The sequence below is a fragment of the Heterodontus francisci genome, chromosome 31, assembly GCF_036365525.1.
Source record: "Heterodontus francisci isolate sHetFra1 chromosome 31, sHetFra1.hap1, whole genome shotgun sequence".
NCBI classification, from domain to species: Eukaryota; Metazoa; Chordata; class Chondrichthyes; order Heterodontiformes; family Heterodontidae; genus Heterodontus; species Heterodontus francisci.
The window spans coordinates 34,390,804-34,416,233 of NC_090401.1; the positions used below are offsets into that span (position 1 = coordinate 34,390,804).

General features: G+C 40.5%; 1 protein-coding gene across 1 annotated transcript in view; it reads left to right on the top strand.

The window, feature by feature from the left end:
- Window positions 1-25,430, top strand: part of LOC137347131 (microtubule-actin cross-linking factor 1-like) — a 441,060-nt gene that overhangs the window by 205,096 nt on the left and 210,534 nt on the right. Inside the window, 9 exon segments of the mRNA XM_068011260.1 lie at window positions 6,443-6,592; window positions 6,799-7,014; window positions 9,434-9,583; window positions 13,093-13,326; window positions 15,079-15,228; window positions 19,147-19,380; window positions 19,779-20,045; window positions 23,462-23,690; window positions 23,918-24,234. Of these exon segments, the coding sequence (XP_067867361.1) occupies window positions 6,443-6,592; window positions 6,799-7,014; window positions 9,434-9,583; window positions 13,093-13,326; window positions 15,079-15,228; window positions 19,147-19,380; window positions 19,779-20,045; window positions 23,462-23,690; window positions 23,918-24,234 (1,947 nt within the window).

Below are 25,430 nucleotides of genomic sequence, written 5' to 3' on the forward strand. Positions count from 1 at the left end.
TACTAGCGTTTTATACAGCTCCATCATAACCTCCCTGCTTTTATATTCTATGCCTCGGCTAATAAAGGCAAGTATCCCATGTGCTTTCCTAACCACCTTATCTACCTGTGCTGCTGCCTTCAGTGATCTATGGACAAGTACACCAAGGTCTCTCTGACCCACTGTACTTCCTAGGGTCCTACCATCCATTGTATATTCCTTTGCCTTGTTATTCCTCCCAAAATACATCACCTCACACTTCTCAGGATTAAATTCCATTTACCACTGCTCCGCCCATCTTACCAGCCCATCTATATCGTCCTGTAATCTAAGGCTTTCCTCCTCACTATTTATGACACCACCAATTTTCGTGTCATCTGCGAACTTACTGATCATACCTACTATATTCACGTCTAAATCATTAATATATACTGCAAACAGCAAGGGTCCCAGCACCAATCCCTGCGGTACACCACTGGTCACAGGCTTCCACTCGCAAAAACAGCCCTTGACCATTACCCTCTGCCTCCTGCCACTAAGCCAATTTTGGATCCAATTTGCCAAATTGCCCTGGATCCCATCGGCTCTTAGCTTGTAAACCTATTTCCCGTGCAGAACCTTATCAAAAGCCTTACTGAGGTCCGTGTCGACTACACAACTGCTTTACCCTCATCTACACATTTCGTCATCTCAAAAAATTCAATCAAGTTAATCAGACACGATCTCCACCTGACAAAGCCATGCTGACTATCCCTGATTAATCCCTGCCTCTCCAAGTGGAGATTAATCCTGTCTCTCAGAATTTTTTCCAGTATTTTCCCTACCACTGATGTTAGACTCACCGGCCTGTAATTACCTGATTTATCCCTGCTACCCTTAAATAATGGTACCACATTCGCTGTCCTCCTGTTCTCTGGTAACTCCTGTGGCCAGAGAGGATTTGAAAATGTGTGTCAGAGGCCCTGCAATCGCTTATATAAAAGCAAAATACTGCGGATGCTGGAAATCTGAAACAAACAAGAAATGCTGGAACCACTCAGCAGGTCCGGCAGCATCCGCGAAAAGAGAAGCAGAGTTAACGTTTCGGGTCAGTGGCTCTTCTTCGGAACTGACAAATATTAGAAAAGTCACAGGTTATAAGCAAGTGAGGTGGGGGTGGGGCAAGAGATAACAAAGGAGGTCTAGATTGGACCAGGCCACATAGCTGACCAAAAGGGCACGGAGCAATGGCAAACAATATGTTAATGGTGTGTTGAAAGACAAAGCATTAGTACAGATTAGGTGTTAATACACTGAATATTGAACAGCAGCAAGTGCAAACCTGGAAAAAAACAGTGGGTAAGCAAACTGAACAAACTAAGATGAAATGAAATAAATGCGTAAAAAATTTAAAAAAGGATGAAAAAATAACTAAAAATGAAAGTAAAATGGGGGGCTGTCATGCTCTGAAATTATTGAACTCAATGTTCGGTCCGGCAGGCTGTAGTGTGCCCTGCAATCTCTTCCCTTGCCTTACATAACATCTTATCTGGGCCTGGGGATTTAACAACTTTTAAGCCTGCTAAAACAGCTAATACTTCCTTTCAGTGCTAATATGTTCAAGTATATCACAATCCCCCGCCCTGATCTCTACATCTACATCGTCATTTACCAAAGTGAAAACAGATGATAAGTAATCATTTAAAACTTCACTTATGTTCTCCAGCTCCATACACAGATTGCCACTTTGGTTCCTAATGGGCCCTGCTTATCCTCTTGCCCTTAATATACTTAGAAAACGCCTTGGGATTTTCCTTTATCTTGCCCGCCAGTGTGTTTTCATGTCCCTTCTTCGCTCTCCTAATTACTTTAAGACTCCCCCTACACTTTCTATACTCCTGTAGCGGCTCCACTGTTTTCAGCATTCTGAATCTACCATTAGCCTCCTTTTTTTTTACTGATGCGATCCTCTATATTCCTTGACATCCAGGGTTTCCTGGACCTGTTAATTCTACCCTTCACATTAATGGCTCTGAACTCCCACTAATCTGCTGTCTACTTTCCTACAAGTATCTGCTCCCAGTCCGCTTTGGCCAGATCCTGTTTTATCATCTTAAAATTGGCCTTCCCCCAATTCAGTACCTTTAGTTTCAGTCCATCTTTGTCCTTTTCCATAACTACCTTAAATCTTAGTTATGGTCACTATCCTGGAAATGTTCCCCCACTGACACTTCTACCACTTGTCCAGCTTCATTCCCTAGGATTAGGTCCAGTACTGCACCTTCTCTTGTAGGACTTTCTACGTATTAGCTCAAAAAGCTCTCCTGTATTCATTTTAAGAATTCTGCCCCCTTTAAGCCTTTTGCGCTATGACTATCCCAGTTGATATTGGGGAAGTTGAAATCCCCTACTATTATTACCCTATTATTTTTACACCTCTGAGATTTGGCTACGTATCTACTCCTCTATCTCTCCCTGACTGTTTGGAAGCCTGTTGTACACTCCCAGCCAAGTGATTGCCCCCTTTTTGTTTTTAAGTTCTACCCATATGGCCTCATTTGCGGAGCCTTCTAAGATATCATCCCTTCTTACTGCAGTAATTGACTCCTTGATCAACAGTCCAAAGCCACCTCTTTTACCCCCCTCCCCTGTCATGCCTGAAGATTCTATATCCTGGAATATTGAGCTGCCAGTCCTGCCCCTCCCTCAGCCATGTCTCTGATAGCAAAAATATCATAATGCCATGTGCTAATCATTGCCCTCAATTCATCTGCCTTATTAGTGAGACTCCTTGCATTAAAATAGATGCAATCCAGCATTGCATTTTTCACTTGTGCCTTAACAGGTCTCTATTTGCTCTGCCTTCCAGACTGACTCATTTTCTCTTCTATATTTGACTGTGCATCACCCCCTACTGTAACGCCACTCTGTATCCCATCCCCCTGCCAAATGACTTTAAACCCACCACCCCCCAACAGCACTAGCAAACCTCCCAGCAAGGATGTTGGTCCCAGTCCGGTTCAGGTGCAACCCGTCCAACTTATACAGGTCCCACCATTGCCAGAAACAGACCCAGTGGTCCAGGAAACTAAAGCCTTTCCTCCTGCACCACCTCCTCAGCCACGCATTCATCTGCTCTATCCTCCTATTCCTATACTCACTAGCATGTGGCACTGGGAGTAATCCAGAGATTACAACCTTTGAGGTCCTGCTTTTTAATCTGCTGCCTAGCTCCCTAAATTCTTGTTGCAGGACTGCATCCCTCTTTCTACTTATGTCATTGGTACCAATGTGTACCACGACCTCTGACTGTTCACCCTCTCCTCTATGGCTCCTTTCGAGCTAACCTCAGCTGTTATCACCTTAGAATAATCATCCCACTGGTTTATTTCGAGAGAAATGAACCCTTAGCAGTTTCCAGTGAAATGAAACTTACAGCACTAACCTATTCCTTTACCTATTTCAAGCTGACTTTACATACATGCACTAAGCATATTGTTAATTTCTGGCCCACTGCTGCTCAAGTCTTTACTCGCATCAAGTCCATTCACCCATCACCCCATGATGGTCGACATACAGAGGCTCCCAGTTTGGCAACCCCTTGATTTTAAAATTCTCATCCTTGCTTTCAAATTCCTCTTTGGCCTTGCACCCTCCCTAACTCTAATATCCTGCAGCACCACAACCTCCAGGATATATATGCTCATCTAATTCTGACCTTTTGAGCATCCCTAATTTTAATTACTGCATCATTAGTGGCCCTGCCTTTATCTGCCTAGGCCCTAAGTTCTGGAATTCTCTCCCTAACTCTTTCCGATTCACAACATCTCTTTTCTCCTTCAAGATGCTCCTTAAAACCTACCTTTTTGAAGAAGCTTTGGTCATCTGCCCTAATACCTCTTTACATGGCTCAGTCAAACTTTATAGCACTCCTGTGAAGTGCCTTGGGAGGCTTATTATGTTAATGGTGCTATATAAATACAAGTTGTTCTGATGTGCCATGGTGGTGTTATTGAAGGTCAATGGAAGATGGCAGGGCTTTCTCATGTTGGCGATAATCATTAATTTGTAGTTGCTACTAGCAGATGTTACCTGCTGTTTGTCAGCCCAAGTATCGATCTTATCGAGGTCCTCCTGTAGGATCACATGAGCTATTATATTTTTGAAGGAGTTGTTAATGGAGCTGAACACTGGAACTTTCAGCAAACTCCTGACATGATAGAAGGGTGGTCATTGATGGAGTAGCTGAAGATAGTTCTGTAAGGGACTGTTGCAGTGATGTCCCAGACATTGTTGTCAACAATGTAAAGTTTAAGCATGACTGACTTCCTTGCTGAAAGTTTGTACTCTCCCTCCTTCAGCCTTTGCATCGAGCAACTCTTTATACTTGGCTGATTTCAACCTGCACATTGATTCCCTTTGGTCTCTCCCTCGAATTCACTCTTCATACCAACTAACCCACTCTCACTTATGGCCTCCCAACCCACTCACACTCACGGCCACCTCCACGACCGTGTCATCTGACATGACTTTGTCACCTTAATCACTGGCACTTTTCCATCTTGCTCACTATCCACATCTCCCTACCTATTTACAATGCCATTATCCTCATCTTCATTGTGTGCCCTAGGGGGAAAGCTCTTCCCCTGCCACCTCCTTTGTGGATTGCTCATTACCACACTAACTTCCCATCCCTCTTATGACTGTTGACCTGCTCAGCAGTTCCCTCCTTTCTCCCTTGGTTCCTTGTCCGTATCTAATTGCTCACAGTTTTCCTTTCTGCTCTTCCACAAGTATATATTCCATTATTGTATCCTTAAGTCTGAAGGCTTTAGACTGGATTCCACCAGGTGCACAGTTGGTCTTGCCATCCACTGACAGATCTGGCCTAATTGTCACAAACCATTCTGCACTAAATTTTCCTACGACAATAGGATCATCCTGGAGGACAAAGACAGTCTTAAACCCTTTTTTCTTAATGACAAACTACCGCCTCCAGCTCCTTACTCCTAGTACTTAAATGCAAGGAACTTATGAACTTTATTGTCTCAAAAATTGACATGCAGTTGCTTCAGCCTGACCAACCACCCCCCCCCCTCCCCCCCCAACCAACCCTCATCTTCATCCTTTGGGGTGGCGCAGTGGTTAGCACCGCAGCCTCACAGCTCCAGTGACCCGGGTTCAATTCTGGGTGCTGCCTGTGTGGAGTTTGCAAGTTCTCCCTGTGTCTGCGTGGGTTTCCTCCGGGTGTTCCGGTTTCCTCCCACATGCCAAAGGCTTGCAGGTTGATAGGTAAGTTGGCCATTATAAATTGCCCCTAGTACAGGTAGGTGGTAGGGAAATATAGGGACAGGTGGGGATGTGGTAGGAATATGGAATTAGTGTAGGATTAGTATAAATGGGTGGTTGATGGTCGTCACAGACTTGGTGGGCCGAAGGGCCTGTTTCAGTGCTGTATCTCTAAACTAAACTAAACTCCTATCTGTTTTTCTCCTATCTCTTGTATTGCAATCTCCAAGCTCGCCTCTTCCATGAGACGTATCACCTGCTCCCTCAATCCCCTCCCCACTGAACTCCTGATGAATCAATTTGTTTTCCTTTCCCTATACTCACCATTCCCTCACCTTCAACAATATTATCATTCCCCTCCTCAAAATGCTCCTCCTCACCCCTTCAACCTTTCTGCCTTCTCCAACTGCTGCTCAATCTTCAACTTCCATTTCCTCTGCAAGGTCCTTTAAATTGAAATTACCATTGTGCTCACTTCTCTAAAAGCTCCTTCAATCTGATTTCCAGCTCGTGCACATTACTGAAACAGTCCTAGCGAAAGTTGTCAATAATATCCTTAGTGAATGCAACCTCAATGTTATCCTTCACGTCTGCTTGACCTCTCTGATGTTTTTATGTTGTTCCACTTCTACCTGTGTCAATGCAGCCAGCGTACCTACAGTAAATGATTTCTCTTTCCAGTTTCCCGGCCATGCATTCGGTCACCATTTCTCACTCTCGGTTGCATTCAGTGTTCAATTTTCCTCTTCTCTTTGAAGCTCTTGGATTTTTCCTGTGTTAAAGTCCCAAAATAAATATTGTAGTCTTACTGTTTTGTTTATAGACTTTAGTACTCTGTCTCTCAGATTGTCCTAGTAGGATGGAAGGGCTAATGGGCTAATTCATTGGTATGTAGAGAATACCTTCTGTTGAAAGAACATAATAAAGATAGAAAGTTTTTTTTTCCATCTTTGTCGACCAACTAAGATGTTTTCAATAATGTAGGGCAAAGTAGTCAATGTGTCTACAGTTATGCTAATCTTCCACTTATTGCTGGTATTTTGTGTGGGCACAATTCAACAGGTGCTTTTTTTTCTTGCCAGCATTACAGTCAAAAAATTTAAAATTGGTGCAGATTAAAATTGTTTCTCATGGATTTGATTAAGGATTTTTAATTTTACGAGTAAATTTGGTTTGTTATTGCCTGTATCACCAGCCTGTGTATAGCAAACAGCAATGCCTAGAACACGATGAGAATCTTGTCACTTGCCTCTCGCTTGTACTGGATGTTGAGGTCAGACTGAAGCAGCAGCAGCCAGCTGGTACCAACCTTGCCATGCTTCATGAACAATTCCACTTGGCAGAGGTTAGTACATTGTGATTAATAGTTCAGATTTACTTTTATTTAATAGGATTGCATGCTTTCAACATAAACTTTCAGTAAGGTTTGTTCAAACATAGTTGTTAAACAACATATTGAGTTTCCTTTTATTTGCTTGTTTCAGTTCGATTTTTGTGAATATATTTATTGAATGGTAATAAGCTTTAGAAACTTTCACACTGTATTTTCAGGATTTTGAAGTAGAGCTGGAGGAGCTATCAATCCTGATTGATCAAGAGCTGGCATCAGTCAATAAGATTCTCGAAGGATGCACACAACATGTGCCGAAACAGTTATTGAAAGCACTTGAGAAAGACTCAAAAAACCTGCAAATATCATTTACCTCGGTCCGTGAGGTGTCAAAAGCCTGGCATGGAACTCTGATGAACATACTGGCAACTGAGAAAGTGAGCTGAGTGAAAGAATGTTGTTAAACAGACATTTCATCATTTAGATTCCATCTTCATATAAATTGAGCCTTAATTCTTAAACAAAAAAGCTTAACTCACTTATTTAGTGTTCTTCCTTCATTTACACATGTTACCCTTGATCAATCTATTGGACGCCATCTACTTGCTAAGATATGTGTTTGATTAGTGTGCAGTCCATCTAGTTGATCTGTTTAAGGAAGACAAGAAATCAAGGGGAAATTCTTAAGTAACCATTGGTGAAGATCAGGGTTTAAAGTTGGGTGAATTGTTGCAAATTCAGCACATTATATTTGCAGTCACTGAACTGCCACTTAAGCTCACATTATTTAGCTGCTATACCTAAAAAGTCGGAATCAATCTCTGATTAATTTGTCTCTGGTTTAGCAGTCAGAAGTTGTGATGTTTCACAACATCAAGCTGGATTTTAAGGAGCCCTTGACATCAGGATCCATGGCGGGGGGTGTCTGAAGACGGCCCCAGATGAGGCCCGCCACGGACCTCGACACCGGCAGGGCCCAGCCCGATTATTATCGGTGGTAGCGAGGCCTCGTGGTGTTGCCTCCCCCCTTCCCTGCAGCTTGGCGACGGGACCGCTATATAAATAAATTTAAAAACCTGCTTTAATAATTCTCCCGTTGCCTCCTGATGTCCTGCTGTGATCTTCACCCCGGCGGCTGGCAATACCTTGCCTTCGGTTCCCCATATGGGGAAACGAGGCGCAGCACTGGAGGGGAGGGGGTAGGTTTCTCAGTGCGGTGGGGGGGGGAATGGGGTCAAATTAACATCATGGGTGTAAGGGATGGTGGGAAGGGTTATAGTTTAAAGTTTGAGCAGTTGAAGGGGGGGTGGTCAGATGGTAAAGGTAAGTGTTTTTATGGGGGGGGGGAGCAAATTAATTTAATTGTTATTGGGGGGGGGTGGGAGAGGGGCAAAAGAGATTTAATTTCATTTAATCTTTCAATATTTAAAGTTGCCTGTAGAGTTAACAGCCCTTTAAAAATGGCGTCAGCGCCTGCGCACAGGCAGCTGACGCCATTGCCGGGATGGAGAGCCTGCCCCATCCACGTGGTCGGGGGAGGGGTGGCAGCATTTAAATGAGCCACCGTGCTTGGAATCGAGGCGGCTCTTTGGCGTGTGGCCAGTTTTTTTCGCCTGCGGCGGCGGTCTCATAAAATTCAATCCATCATGTTGAGCCTCAAGAAATGGTTTACCCTGGAATCTGGAACAAATTATGTAAAAGTTTTGAGTCTTGAGCTGATGGAGCATTTTGCCTTTAGAAAAAGAAACCTATCGCCAGGCCATGGTAATTATACCTTGTACCAGTTAAAACATATTGGCAATTATGTTGAAGGTTGGGAAGAAATTTTTGTTTGCACAAAATCCTAAAGGGAGAAGAAGTAAGGTAAATGGGGTAAGTTGGGAAGCAAGAAATAGGGAAAAAACACAAGAGTGAGAGGAAGAGTTAGCTAAGTTGCTAAGAGTGCGAAGAGTTTATTCAAAGTCTTTTCCTTGGGTCATCTTCAATTTGAATGTTATCCTCATAATTGCAGCAAACCTGACCACACTTCATCAGTACAGTTTTACCTATCTGATGATGAAATGTTCAGCTTATTTCCTTTCTGTAAAATACTTAGTGTAAAATTAAGCTTTGATCAATTTTGCAACAGCTGGGCACAATATGTTACATTTAAACCTGTATCATTGCCAAAATTATGATGGCAGTATTTCACCACTATACTTCAACTACAGTAGGGCAATATGCACTTTTTCAGTTAGAAAAGTGGATGATGTCTGGGACTGAATATGTTTTAGAAGACTACCTTTGCAGCTCTATGACTGAAATTTTAATTCAGGAATGAGTGTAATTCTTTTAGCTTTTAAATTGGTTTATTAGATAGCCTTAAAAGTACCTAAATGGCCATTTATGAAGCTCAAAGATCAGTTTTCTTGTTTCTTAAACTCACTTCACTTGACTGAGTTTTATCAGTACTCAGACCACTAGGCAGATCATCAAAAGCAAAATTCAGCAGAAATTGTCTGTATGTTCCATTATGCTGCAGTTATGTTCATGGAAAATAGATGTTGTCAGCGCTTATATAAAACCGTTTGAATCAGAGGTGTGGATAAAGAACTTATTAAACGGTCTTTTTGTAAAAAAAAAAGTAACTCGGGACATGCGATTGAAGTACATCTGTTGAAATAGTGACTGGATGTTAGGAGTTGTGTAGATCTAACAAAAACTGTTCAGATAAACAGTAAAAGAACACCAATAGTTTGGGGGAGGGAAGGAGGAGATATTAGTCATTTCCAAACAACTAATTTAGGAAATTAAATAGACAGAGGTTAAATTGTAGTCAAAAGTATACAGCACTAAAATGTCGTCTTTTGTTTCCAGTCTAAAGTAATCACAGAGTACGAGCAGCTCCAAAAGAAAGAAGAAGCACTTATGGATTTGGTAATTCAAACCACACATTCTGTGAATAAAATAGAGTCTGGGACATCAAAAGATGTGATGGCCCTGAAACAGAAACTGCAGCAATATAAGGTAAAAGATTGACCCTCTCATTTCAAATGAGCTCACAAGTAAATAACATGCATGCAATGCAAAAATAGCATTGCTAACCAGAGAAGCATTCCAAAACAAGTGTTTTAAATAAAATTTTAATTAATGGCTTTGGTATAGTATAAGTTGGTTTCCCACAGATGATTTCCTCACTAAAACATCTTCCCACCAGAACACATCTGTTTCACGACAGTTCAAAACAGAGCAATCAGTTACAATGATCAGAAATTCATACTCGTGATATAGACGCACGATAGATTTTACTCTTTGGACACCCGAGGAAGCAGCTGACACATTTTCCGCCTTACTTGCTTATTCTGTATGCAAATCTTCTAACTTTCTGTTCCAGTCTAAGTTCCAAAAAATGGGTTTCATACTCACTTCACCCATGCCATGCAATTATTTCAAATTCCTTGGATAATCTTTCTCAGCCATATATATGAATGCCCTCCAATTTATCATGGTCCTTTTGAAGACACAACTTGCACACTATTCTAACTAATGTCTTATCAACAAGTTGTACAGAATTCATGAACGGTGATTTGTTTTCTAATAGACATCCTCAAGAAGCATATTAGAACTTGTTAAACCATGTTCAGAACATCTTTTTATTTATTGGATACTTTTGGTGAATCATTACTCATTGGATTTTCATTATTCGTTGGATTTGCATTCTTTTCCAATTTTTGTTAAAGGGTATTCATATTTCCAGTTCCCGTGTTTTTACTTTACATTTATCTGCATTAAAATTCATATGGCATTTTGTGTCTGTTTCATTTGTCCAGTTCCCTTTGAATGCTTATAAAACTCACTTGACCCCACAGCTTGGTATCTTTAGCAAATCTTATGAATTACTGGAGAACCCTCCTAGCATTGATCTTTAATAGTGTGTATAACAGGCAATCTGGAATGAACTACATTACACACTGCTTACAGGCAGAGATTTGTGTAATTATCACCTTCTTTCAAACCACCTTTCAATCCAACTGGCTAATTTTCCACTAATTCCATGAGTATTAACAGTCTTTGGAAGGCTCATTTATGGAACTTCACCAAATGTCTTCTAAAATTCCAAGTAAACATGTATCCATTCAGCTAAATAACCATCTTCATGTAGCAACAAACCTATACCTTTGTGAAATAAAAACAAAAAGTGCTGGAAATACTCCACAAGTCTGGCAGCATCTGTGGAAAGGGAAGCAGAGTTAATGTTTCAGGAAAGTGACGTTTCATCAGGATTGGCAAAGTTTAGAAATGTAATAGGTTTTAAGCAAGTAAAGCAGGTGTGGGGGGAAAAGGAGAACAAAAGGGAAGCTGTTGATAGGACAGAGGGTCAGAGAGATTAACTGACAAGGAGGTCATGGGGCAAAGGCAAAGAGCATGCTAATGGTGTGGTGAAAGGCAAAGCATTAGTACAGAGAGGGTATTAAATGACAGAATAATGAACAGCCCTAGCCAAAAGCACAAACATTTTTTAAAAAACAGTGAGCAGGCACATGGTTAAAAAAAAAATGAAACGTCACGCTCTGAAATTATTGAACTCAATGTACAATCCAATAGGCTGTAGCATGCCTAATTGGTAAATGAGGTGCTGTTCCTCAAGTTTGCGTTGACGCTCACTCGAACACTGCAGCAAGCCCAGGACAGAGATGTGGGCATGAGAGCAGGGGGGACGTGTTGAAGTGGCAAGCGACGGGAAGCTCGGGGTCATGTTTTCAGACTGAGTGGAGGTGTTCCGCAAAGCGGTCACCCAAACTGCGTTTGGTCTCCCCATTGTAGAGGAGACTGCACTGTGAGCAGCGAATACAGTATACTAAATTGAAACAAGTACAGGAAAATCGCTGCTTCACCTGAAAGGAGTGTTTGGGGCCTTGGATAGTGAGGAGAGAGGAGGTAAAAGGGCAGGTATTACACCACCTGCGATTACATGGGAAGGGGCGAGGTGTCAGGGGTAATGGAGGAGTGGACCAGGGTGTCGCAGAGAGAATGATCCCTTCGGAATGCTGACGGGAGGGGAAGATGCATTTGGTGGTGGCATCACGCTGGAGGTGGCAGAAATGGCAGAGGATGATCCTTTGGATGTGGAGGCTGGTGGGGTGGGAGGGCCCTGTCGACCACAGTGGGGGGGAATCCTCAGTTGAGGAAAAAGGAAGACATATCAGAAGCGCTGTTGTGGAAGGTTGCATCATGAGAGCAGATGTATCGGAGATGGAGAAACTGGGAGAATGGAATGGAGTCCTTACAGGAGGCAGGGTGTGAAGAAGTGTAGTCGAGGTAGCTGTGTGAGTCGGTGGGCTTATAATGAATATTAGTGGACAGCTTATCCCCAGAGATGGAGACAGAGAAGTCGAGGAAGGGAAGAGTCAGAGATGTACCTTTATGACTTGTGTTGCTTAGATATGAACAGTGATAAGGTCTTGTAAAATGCTGAAATATTTTTCCCACTGTAGTTAATGGATTAACTAGACTGAATCCTAATCTTCACACTTTCTTCTAAATTTGAAAATTATTTAACTTCACTTTGCTTCTGACCACCTTATTTGGCCACTATATTCTTAGTGTTCACTTGTTGTCTTTGTAGATTTTCTTTCCATGTTACTTAGCCATAACCTCTTACTTGTATTTGCTCTACTTCAAGTTCAAATAGATATTCTAAAAGAATTATTCTTGTCCTGTTACATATCTAGTTCCACTTTTTTCATTTAAATCTTCCTAAACCTATTCTCTTAATTTTGGGACAGGTTAGATGGACAAGCTGCCTATCAATTTTGTATGTTCGCAAGTTGAGTTTTTTTTTCTTCCAAAGTCACTCATTCATATTTTTGGCACCACCCTTGAATACAGCTCCTCTTAATTACACAAATATCACTGGTTTCCAAGTTAGTTATGTCCTGGTGGACTGCTAAATACTAAATCTTAATGTAGCAGGTTTCCTAGTACCTGCCATGCGCGTTATGTTAAAAAGCATTCAATTCCATTTTAACCTCCCATTTGTTGTCCACTTTACCTGTTTTACTGGCGGCTCTGGCTTCCTCTGAAACTCAGTACAATTTCGGGCAGTCATGGCACTGTACATGCATTGGTGCTTTGAATTTTAGAGGAAGCCAGAGCTCTCAGCAAGGCATGTTACACCGACTCATTGGCATATCACCGACCTGAGGGGTCACGTATTGAGTTATTGTGGTAGAAATTGGTAAAGTATTATACCACTGCTCGACAGCCCCTGTGGACATTTTAGAATCAGCCACAGTAAGAATCATTGCTATATTACTCTAAATTTCATCCTGGGTGTATGCAGCTCCATTGTGATATAATTAATGAATCAAAGTGACTGGCTTTGGAATTGCCTTGTTGCTTTCCTAAAGTTTAAAAAAAAAATAGTTTTCATGTGTTCAAAGTATTTTCTTCAGTCCTGAAATGCAGATTTATACTGTTGCACTTTGGGATTCGAATGCACGTTAATTAGTTCTCCCTCTCTCTCTCTCTCCTAGGAACTGAAACAATCACTGTCACACACTAAAGCAAATATTGATGATGCAGCTTTTGATATTCAGTTCTTTATTTCTGAACATGCCCAAGACCTAACCCCTCAACAAAGCAGACAGTTGCTTAGATTATTAAATGAGCTACAGAGGTCATTCAGAGAAATTTCTGAAAAAGTTGTGACACAAACAGAAGCATTAGGTTTTCACCTTCAGGATAAAGAGACTGTGGAATCCAAGAAGGTTTGCACCAGTTAGCCTCTTTTAAACTTTAAAGAATACTTTCACAGTGTCTTGTAGTATATGATAAAATATTAACCTAGCTATAGGCAGAAAAGTGAGAAATTATTTACAAACTCTGGCTAAGTATTGCAACTTTAACCAGAGGAAAACGAATTTTACTGTTCTTTGTGATTTGGATCACAAAGTGTTGTGTAATGTTATATTTATACACCTTTCGTTTCCAACTATTTGATTATTGAAATGAAGACAATTAATATGAATGATGACCAACTCAGTTTTTGGTTGGTGAAAGCTGTGGTGATGCTGTTTTGTCATATTTATCGTTAAGGCATGCCCAGTAAGTACAATTCAGGCCCAGCCAGCTAAAGAATTGAGCAGGGACCCTGTAGCACATAAAACAGTTTGCTGTGTATTTTCTTTATAGTCACAATGCCATGGCACTGAAAATATAAATAGATTTGTATGAAATTGGGTCTGTTGGGTATTGAAAACTGGGAACGTGCTCAACTGTGTTTAGCTGATAAAGAATTGACTGGCAGTACACCTCATTGGTTTTAGTGGGGTAGATGTAAACTGGCACAGCTCAAGTATTAAAAGAATTCCCAGGGATTTGAGCCCATGGAGCAGAAGCATATCCATGATGTAATTAAATTCTGTCAGGGTTCATAGTAAAGCAGCCCAGGATTGTTTAGTCTGGTTTAAATCAGGTTCTAGTTAGAGATCTTAGCCAGAAGCATATAGTATATAGGTAAGTTGTTTTTTTAGGTTGTGTGGATTATTCCTGCGTCTTTTGTTGAGCTGCAATGCTATCAGTAACCCTCTAACCAATGTTCATTGTATCAATCTTGTAACATGTTTTGCCTTGCTTTTTCCAGATACTTTTGTTCCGTAACTCGCCATGGCTCACATTATTATGAAGATAATGCTTTGCAGTGGATCTGAAAATGGTCATTCAAGTGTTAACTGTGGTTTTTAACTGCAAGACCACATGCTTATAGTTCCTGTCATTGTTGTTCAATAACAGCTGATTCTGCACTGCTTCTAAAATGTATTTTTGTGAAATCTCCGCACTGTGGCTTCGGATATATTCCTTGTATTTGTGTGACACATCCTGCTCAATTGTACTAATTCATGCTATGGATGCTAAAGTGTACACGAGGGCTGGAGGTGGGAACAGAATACGAAGGGCTGCTGTTCATTTTCAGTCAGCTCTTTAAAAATAAAACTGTCTCAGCTGTATGTTCTTTGCAGATTTCTGAATGTGCAGTGTAAGCGCCTTTAAATCTAGATTTCACAATATATTTTCAAATTGGTGATAAAACCCACTAGATTTTCTTACTATTACCATACAAACATGTAGCATTAAATTTAAATCAACCTGTTTGCATATGTCTTGTATTACAGATCGCAGACTCGTTAGCTTTCATACATAGTTTTCAAATGCCTGCTTTTTCAAATTCAAATGTTACCATTGTTAATCCAAATTTCTGGCTCTTGTGGACTTTCCAATATGTTTTAAATATTAGAAGTAGGCCATTTGTTCAGCTGCATGAGTGCAACAGTCCCTGGGTAGAATCAACTAAATTTTCTTTAAAGTCTGTAGGCTTGTACATCAAAAATCTGCACAGATCTGCTCTGTTCCCCCATCCAGGGATATTCTTTAGACTGTAAAGTTCTATTTCAAAACGATTGTTCTGATAATTAGCAGCACCGAAATGGGAACTAGGCATGTATGTTTTTGTCTCCTTGCAGGCACGACAAGAGCAACAAGAGGAATGTAGGCAGAAACTAGATGAGCTCAGTGCATGGCTGGCTCAGACAGCTAGCAGAGTATCCAGTTACCAAGTGGCAGTCAATGAGAGTGATCTGCCTGCTCTTCATCAGCAACAGAGTGTAATTCAGGTTGGTGACAGCAGGTTTACAATAATAAAGCATCCTTGCTATTGATCACCTATCTGCTTTCAAGTTGAGTCATCAGATTTAAAATAATGGAGTCAAAACACAAAAGCAAAAATAAATCCAGTAGCTCATGAAAAGACTACAAAAAGTATATCATGCAGTTTCTTAAAGTCGTTACTTCTCAACAAATTCTAATATAAAAGACGTCAGTATCTCTGTTATCTGTTCTCTATGGGCTGAATTTTACTGCTCCTTGTGTGGCAGGGAGGCCAGTAAAATAGCAGGGAGCTGCGTCAAAATGACACCCTGTCATGTCCCGCTGCAAGGCAGATTGGCTGCCCGCTCCACAGAACCTGGCACCCAATTTGCATAGTTAAAGGCCATTTTACGGGGCTGCCAGCATTTTGCCAAAGATGGAGCAGGCCCCTGCTGTGTGGGGAGGCCACCAACTTCATGGAGGCAGTCTCCCTGCAGCAGCTCGGGTGGAGGAGGTGCCATCAGAGCCATAGGCTGCATTCCCCCAAGAGGGGGTCACGGACAGGAAAGGCAGCCCCTATGGCCCTAACAATCACCTTTGAGGAGTTTGCCTTGCAATCGGTGTGGCCTACTTGGCCATCCTGAATTTTAATTTTTACTTACCTATCTGAGGGTGCCTCCATTTTGAGGCACCAGAGGTCTCTGACCTGCCTCAGCACGCCCACCCCTCTGAGACTGGAAAAAGGTGGAAAATGAGCTTCCACATGGATCAGTGCTGGGAGCACTGTTCACTATTTTCGTGAAAGATTTTGGACTTGAATCAGAAGTACAATTTCAAAATTTGCAGACAACATCAAATTAGGGACTGTAGTTAATACAGGGAAGGACTGTGACAAAATACAATCAATAAACTTGTAAAATGGGGGTGTAATTGACAAATGAAATTCAATATAGATAACTGTGAAGCGGTGCATTTTGAAAGAATAAGGAGACCACATACTCCTTGGAAAATAAGTGTCTAAATTGTGCAGATGGATTTCAGGTACAGATACACAAGTCGCTGAAGTTGGTGGCCTCCTCACACAGCAGATTAATAAGACCATAAAATAGTAAACAAAACACAGAGGTTCATTTCAAGAGGGATAGAATTGAAAAGCAGAGGTTTTGTTAAACTTGTATGGAACCAAGGTTAGACCACAGTGGGAGTACAGTTAACAGTTCTGGAAAACATATAAAAAGGATCCAGAGGTATTGGGGAAGGTGCAAAAAAGATTTATTAGAATGATACTAGAACTGAGAGATTATACCCATCAGGAAAGATTGAGCAGGCTGGGGTTCTTTTCTGTAGAAAAGAAAAGACTAAGGAGTGGCCTGATAGAGGTTTTAAGATTATGAAAGGATTTGATAGGTTAAACATATGTTTTCACCTCAAACGATGTGGAGAAGATGTTTCTATTCGTGGGGAGACCAGAGCTAGAGTTCATAAATATAAGATATTCATTAATAAATCCAACAGGGAATTCAGGTGAAATCTCTTTACTTAGAGAATAGTTAGAATGTGGAACTCCATAAGGACTATTTGTAGTGGCTAGCATTAATGCATTTAAAGAGAAGCTAGATAAAACACAAGGAAGAAAGGAATAGAAGGATATGTTAATGGTGTTAGAGGAAGAAGAGTGGGAAGAGATTCCTGTAAAGCGCAAACACAAGCATGGATCTGTTGGGCCGAATAGCCTGTTTTCGTATTGTAAATACTGTCTCATATAAAAGCTTGCTGCTACAAACGTAGCACAATTTGGTCACAATGTTATCATATCCAAGAGACCATGCTTGAGAAACAAGATCATCTTTTGTTGCAACTAATGTTACAATATATTTTTTAATAAGAGAGAATTCCATTTTAAATGCTGTTATTAATTAGGATTTTTAACTCATTCTTTTTTCAGTGGCTTTACCCTTTTAAAATCATTTATAGCACAGGAGGAGGCCTTTTGGCCCATCAAATCCATGCTGCCATGATCTTGGCCCCAACAAACTAGATACTGTACTTTTACATAGCTTGCCCTTGCAAAGAATACTTGACCTGTGGGTAACGATTAGCCCAGCTGCAGTGGCCTATACACTGGAATTATATAATAGACATGTAATAATTTTTCAATCTACTTGGTATGACAAAACATCAAAAAACACCTGCGTGCATTTACCAGACAAAAGTAACGATATTCGTTATTTACAAATGAAAGCACGTAGAAGCAGCAAAACTAGGTTTAGAACATAAGAAATAGGAGCAGGAGTAGGCCATTCGACCTCTGAAGCCTGCTCCGCCATTCAATAAGATCTGATCTGATTGTGGCCTTAACTGCACTATCCTGCCTGCCCCCCATAATCCTTGACTCTCTTGTCAATCAAAAATCTGTCTAACTTGACTTTGAAGATATTCAATGATTCAATGGCTCAGCCTCCACTGCTCGTTGGAGAAAAGAATTCCAAACACTAACGACCCTTTGAGAGATGACATTCCTCTTCATCTTGGTCTTAAGGGGGAGACCATTAATTTGAAACTATTCCCCCTCGTTCTAGATTACCCCATGAGAGTAAACATCCTCTCAGCATCTACCCTGTCAAGTCCCCTCAGAAACTTAAACATTTCAGTAAGATCACCTCAGTCTTCTAAACGCCAATCAGTTTCGGCCCAACCTGCTCAGTCTTTCCTCATAAGACAAACCTCTTATCCCAGGAATCAGTCTAGTGAACCTCCTTAAATAAGGTAACCAAAACTGTACACTGTGCTGTAGGTGCAGTCTCACCAATGCCCTGTACAGTTGTATTCAACAGCAGTAAAATAATCCTGTTTTTCCTTTTGCCATATTTGCATGACAGTTAATTAATTAGTTTTGATTCTGTGGATAAAATAAAGATAATTAATTTAGCAGCACAAAATTTCTCAGTCAACTTCTGTTTAGCAATGCCTGTTTCTGTTGTCTTCCTAAACCGTTCTGAAGTGAACCATCTGTTTCAGAATTCAGTATCACGAAAACTTTGTTTTCAAAATGTATTTTTCTTTTGATCTCCAATTTGATGATCAAATTTAATTAAATTCTGTATTATTACCAATGCCATTGAGGCATTGAACAAAGGCATAACTAATATGATGAAAGCTGTCTTCCACCTCAAAACTTCATGTAACAGCTAGTTATCTTTCAATCCATAATAGCAACTGTGAAATATCTTCATGTGTTCAGAGTTCCTATCTGGATCCATTGTGTTTAAAAAAAACAAAATTAGCGATGTTGTTGTGATTGAGATAAGTATCAGTCGTTTGTGAACCATCCAGCTGTAAGAGTTGGGTAACTTAAGGACTGAATAATTGCTAGCTTTGCAGAATTCAGTGGGGTTGTATTGTGGCATCAGAACATGTATGTCATGAAAGCATCCTGTAGTGCTAGAGAGCAGTGGGTTTAGTAATTAACAGAATGTTGTATCTAAGCAGTATAAATCTTATTCCAGAGTGGAACCCACCGAACTTTAGGAGCTGATATGAAGATGTCTATAAAAGGGGAAAAAATTAACTTAAAAATATTTGTTTAGGAAAACAGAAAACTTACAACTAAAACTTGTTTGCAGAGAAAACAAAATGGTGGATAGAGACTGAGATTTTTCAAGAATATCTGTGAAAATTTTCACTGACCGGATACGAGACTACCCAGTGACAAGAATATCTAACTGCAGTGTGGCATATTTACATAGGTGAAACCCATTGTAAATGTCGGAATTATCATTTATAATGGAAAAGAACTGACTTAGTGTGCCTAAAACATGACAACAGGAAGTTAAGTGATGTAGGCAGGAAGTGTATTTAGATGCAAGATGCATTGATAGATGTTTTATTTGTCTTTTTGCTTAGAAATGCTGTTGTATTGATTTTGGAGCTATGTTCCCTTCTAGGCATTGCAAGAAGATATGCAATCACATGCTGCTGTTGTAGAGGATGTGATCAAAGCTACAGAATGTTTATTGGAGGAGAACCAAGGGAAGCTATATCCTGCAGAACTGGAAAAAGTTGAAACAAAACTGCTGGAAGTAAAGGCTCAGCACCAAGTCTTGTGTCAAAGTGCCGAGAAACTTCAGAAACAAATAGGTAGTGCCTTAACAAAAGCTGTCCAGCAAGAAACTGAAAAGGTAATACCCAGGACCAAATCTGTAGAAGTGTTGAAATTCACTAGTAATAGTCTGCTACAAATACCAATCTTGTACTGGGGAATGATGCTCATATAGATAACAGTGGTAAAGAACAGAAACATTTTAATAATTATGCTTTTGCTGTTTCCAAGTTTTTACAGCTGCATGAAAATTGACAATTTGATAATACAAATACCAAGCCTAGAAATAGTAATCTTATAGGATTGTGAGAGACTGATCTGTATCAGAATACTCTGGGTTAGAATGTGAGCTTCATATTGTCATTTTATTTCCAAAAAGTTTTAAGTATTGATTGAATCTAGCAAAGTTTTGATAAGTACAGTAATTTTCATCAAAACTTCATTACATCCTCAAATTAACTTATTTTCTTATTACAGGCCAAAGCAGTCGAGGAATTTGAAGAAAACAAGGTTAAAATAGATGGTCTTTTGGAATGGCTCTCAGCCATGGGACAGCAGGCAATAACATCATGTTCTCAACATGTACTGCTTCAGGAGGAACTGAACACAAAGCACGGTGTTTGTACTGACAATGATAAATTAGATACATTAGGAAATGGTTTACAGCTGCAAGGTCAGAATGATGTAATGAATACTGTGGCTGAGATGGGTGTAAGCCTGAACCAGCAGCAGCAGGCACTAAAGGTATGAACGCTTCCATCTCTTCCAGTGTAGTGCATTATTTAAACAATTGTCACTGCTGTTCTCCATTGTTTTGACCCTTCATATGAAACAGAAGTGAATGCTGTATATGAGATAGATAGATATATATATCCTGCTTAAAGAGAATAATTCTGTACATTAACTACTTGTATCCAAGCATATAATGTTGGTAAACACCTGAAGAAACTTGTAACAAAAACAAAAAAAAAGTCTGGCAATATACAGCAGGTCAAGCAGCATCTTGTGTATTGCCAGAATTTTCTGTTTTTATTTCAGGTTTCCATCATCTGCAATACTTTGCTTGTTGTTTGTTTTTAATTTACTGCCACTTCTCTTCCAGGTATGCCAACTGTGAAGTTCTGTTCCTATCCAACAGAATTTCCCTTTGTCTTTTTCCCCTGCTCATCGTCATTGCTATTGCTGTCCCATCTTGTTTTAAATCAGGTTACTTGTTAAAGTACCTGGCTTCTTCTTTGAACAGCAACCCAACCAGCCCACAATCCACTATGATCCAGATTAAAGATCTCACTATGGTTCTAGTTATGCCGGGTTTTTGTAGGGTATGTTGAAAACTTTGTCCCAGTCCTATTCAGGCCCCAACCGGTTCTCCTCTTACACTACATTGATGGCTGAGTAGGTGCTGCATCTTGCTCTTGACACTTCCCCAATCATGTAAGTTGTAAACTAACTAGAATACTTCCACCATAATCTTTGAGTTTTTACAGATGACATGCTGTAAAATCCAATGCACAAGTCAGGCTTTTACACAGGTTTGAAAATTTCCAAAATCTTGGACTTAATTTCCTTCTGTAGAGAACTGCTTAATATGTACACAAACTGTCGCTCTATAATTGCTAGCCTTTTTTTGGTGGTGTATCACCTCCAATAAGTGCATTTAAAGATGGAAGAGAGTTAAATATTTTGATCAAACATTAAACACGCAAAAGTCAACCTTATTTATTTTTGAGTGTGTTAACCAGTACATAACTAGAGAAAATTAAATCTCCAAATGCAAAGATATGAATAGGATACTTTGGACTTTTAATGAGAGGTATTTTATCAGCTCAAGTAAGAAAAATCAAAGGCTGTTTATTTGCTAAGTAAGGAAACATGGACAAGCATTAGGGCCCTGTTCTTTGCAGACAGAAAGAACATCTGTACACATTGCGCCTGTTTCAGTTAAACAAAATAAGTGACAGCTTTTCGCTGGTTCATTCCTCAGGACAATGTCATGACCAATCAGTAAAGCTGCCTGGTTTAAATTTCAAACAAAGCTTGGTCAGTCACCATAAATTGGTGCATTCTCTGGCAACGCCTCCACCAGAGTCCACTTGCCAACCAATCAGCGCTCTCTTCTCATACAGTATGAATTTGTTGCTTCACTATGGAGAAGTGGGGGGATTGTGATATACTTGATCAAATTAGCATTAAAAAGGAGGAAGTATTAGCTGTATTCGAGGGCTTAAAGGTGGATAAATCCCCAGGCCCAGATGAGATGCAGCCCAGGCTGCAATGTGAGGCAAGGGAGGAGATAGCAGGGTCTCTGACACACATTTTCAAATCCTCTCTGGCCAAAGGAGAGGTACCAGAGGACTGGAGGACAGCGAATGTGGTACCATTATTTAAGAAGGGTAGCAGGGATAAACCAGATAATTATGGGCTTGTGAGTCTAACGTCAGTGGTAGGGAAATTATTGGAAAAAATTCTGAGAGACAGGATTAATCATCACTTGGAGAGGCAGGGATTAATCAGGGATAGTCAGCGTGGCTTTGTCAGGTGGAGATAGTGTCTAACAAATTTGATTGAATTTTTTGAGGCGGTGATTAGATGTGTAGATGAAGGTAAGGCAGTTGATGTAGTTTACATGGACTTCAGTCCAGCTTTTGATGAAATTCCGCATGGGATATTGGTTAAGAAGGTAAGAGCCCATGGGATCCTGAGTAATTCAGCGAATTGGATCCAAAATTGGCTTAGTGGAAGGAGGCAGAGGTGATGGTGGAGGGTTGTTTTTGCAAATGGAGGCCTGTGACCAGTGGGGTGCCACAGGGATCGGTGCTGGGACCCTTACTGTTTGTAGTGTTCATTAATGATTTAGGCGTGAATATAGGAGGTATGATCAGTAGATTCGCAGACGACACGAAAATTGGTGGTGTCGTAAATAGTGAGGAGGAAAGCCGTAGATTACAGGATGATATATTTGGGCTGGTAAGGTGGGCAGAGCGTTGACAGATGGAATTTAATCCTGAGAAGTGTGAGGTGATGCATTTTGGAAGGACTAACAAGGAAAGGGAATATACAATGGTTGGTAGGACCCTAGGGAGTACAGAGGGACCTTGGGGTGCTTGTCCATAGATCACTGAAGGCAGCAGCACAGGTAGATAAGGTGGTTAGGCAGGCATATGGGATACTTGCCTTTATTAGCCATGGAATAGAATATAAGAGCAGGGAGGTTATGATAGAGCTGTATAAAATGCTGGTTAGGCCACAGCTGGAGTACTGTGTACAGTTCTGGTCACCACACTAAAGGAAGGATGTGATTGCACTGGAGAGGGTGCAGAGGAGATTCACCAGGATGTTGCCTGGGCAGGAACATTTCAGTTAATAAGAGAGACTAGATAGGCTAGGGTTGTTTTCCTTGGAACGGAGCAGGCTGTGGGGGGGACCTGATTGAGGTACACAAAATTATGAGGGGCATTGATAGGGTAGATAGGAAGAAACATTTCCCCTTAGAGGAGGGGTCAATAACCAGGGGGCATAGATTTAAGGTAAGGGGCAGGAGGTTTAGAGGGGAGTTGAGGAAAAATGTTTTCACCCAGAGGGTGGTTGGAATCTGGAACACACTGCCGGAAGGAGTGGTAGAGGCAGGAACCCTCACAACATTTAAGAAGTATTTAGATGAGATTTTGAAATTCCATAGCATGCAAGGCTACGGGCCAAGTGCTGGAAAATGGGATTAGATTGGAAGGGTGCTTGATGGTCGGCGCAGGCGCATTGGGCCGAAGGGCTGGTTTCTGTGATGTAAAACTCTATGAATCTATCTATGACTCTAACATGGTTCCTTGAAACTAAAAAGCGCCTGTTTTAAACTTGCTTTCTGAATCACAAGCAGCTATAATAAGCATTTTACAACCTCCGTATATTAGTTTGAGCTTTTGACTGGTCATTGGTTGTGTGGTTGACATGAATATATAAATTTAGGTTTCATAATTGAACCTACATGATGTCAATATTTGTTTGATGTCTGGTCCTCTTGATTTACTGAATTTTAGTAAATCAGGAGGAACTAGATAACATTTCAATTGATCTTGCACTAAAGAGAAAACTTAAATCCCTGAGACAAACTTAGGGCAATGAAAATGAGCCTTTTCTTTTTATACTTTGCATTTTTATTTCTTTAGGTCCGTCATGAAAAATTGTTATCACAACAGCAAGCTTTTGTATTGGCGACACAGTCGGCTCAGTCCTTCCTAGACAAGCATAGCCATAACCTTTCACCAGAAGAGAAAGAGCGACTGCAGAGTAATCTGAATGAGTTGAAGGTACAGTATGAGACGGCACTTTTACAGGCAGAAACTCAACTGAAACATGTTCAGGCCCTGCAAGAAGAACTCCAAACATTTCTAAAAGGTGGGTGAAAGAATCGCTTTGTTTTCCAAATTTCATTAAAGTATATTTACTTTAACCTAAGCACAATGGTTTTGAATAGCATGATTTGGAATTAACTGTAGTAATTATGGATAGAATAATTTGGGACTTTTTCTGATGGTCTCCCACTGTCCAAAACATAAATATGGGTTTATTACAGTACCATTATTTCATAACCATCTTTAATTTTTGATCTTTTTTAAAAATAGATCATGGTGAATTTGAGGCCTGGCTAATTCAATCTGAGAATGAACTTGAAGAGATCAAAGCTGGAGAAATGGACACCGATTCATTACAAACCAAACTGCAGAGACAGAAGAGTTTCTCCGAGGATGTTATTTCTCATAAAGGAGATCTACGATACATCACAATCTCTGGGCAAAAGGTCCTTGACACTGCAAATACCTTTGCTGAAACCAATGCAAATGAAGATTTTAAGATGCCAATCGATCCTTCTGTTACCAGCACACTAGTGAAGGATAAGTTGGAAGATGCCAAAGATCGCTATAGCTCACTTCATTCCAAAGTAAGACATCTTTCATTCTCTTAATGAAAAGGTACTTAATTGTATTTTAAAATTCTAATAAAGCCCAAGCTCAGTCAGTTCATATATATGGTTAGTCTAACAAGATTGTGGAAGGCTTCATCTAGTAAGCGGAACCTCTGGTCTGTTTAGTTCCGTTGTCTTGTAAATAATACTGGTAAGGGCCACAGTAAACCATTATTAAATAGGCTGTGCATTATGATCCTCCTAAGTGACCCAACTCATTTCAATTAGACACAGACCACTGCAGCAAATAATAGCAATCTGGTGCAAAAGATCTAATTTCCTGGGAACTATAATTGTCCAAGATTCAACTTCAAAGGGAATTAAAGCCAGAAGAGATCGTATTCAACATATCGGGGCAGTTGTTTGGCCTCTGGTCACAGTTGCATTGTTGCACTCAATTTGAAAATTATAGGCAGTTAGAATTTTTGTGATTTTTTTTTCCTCTTTGATTTACTGGGCTGGCATTTGGAAGATACAAAGTGTGATTTTTTTTTTTGTGATGTTTAATGTAAGAGCTGACTCGTGCAGTGGAATGGAACACTTTCCACTCTGGGCAGGCATTGATAGCATTGAGCACTCCCAGCTCAGCTACAGCACAGGCTGGATGCAGAGTAAAGCTCATTTATTTTTAATAGCTATAGGTTAGGTTGGAGAAGCTGGGATTGTTCTCCTTGGAGGAAAGGAGGTTGAGGGAGATTTAGTAGAGGTATGCAAGGTGGTGACAGTTTCAGATAAGGCAGACAAAAAAAAGCTGTTCCCATTAGCTGGTGGACCAGGGGCACGGATTTAAGGTTTTGGGCAAGACATGGAGGGGGAATATGAGGAAATTTTTTGTGCAGCAAATGCTAATGACTTGAAACTCGTTGCCTATGAGGGTGGTGGAAGTGGAGATGATCAGTGATTTCTAAAGGAAATTGGATTGGGAATGGGACTGACTGGATGGCCTTACAGACAGCCAGCATGGACTTGATGGGCCTAATAGAGTCATAATAGCATAAAAGGAGCTATCAACGACGTGGCTCAGCCCGACCTCAGATGAGCAATCCCCCACCAGACTAGTGTGACATTTCTCATTTCACACACCAGCCATCTGATGGCCTTTCTGAAATAAATTGTAAATTTCTGCCAAATTAGCGACATTTTAGTGGGATCCTGAATGCTAAATTATAAAG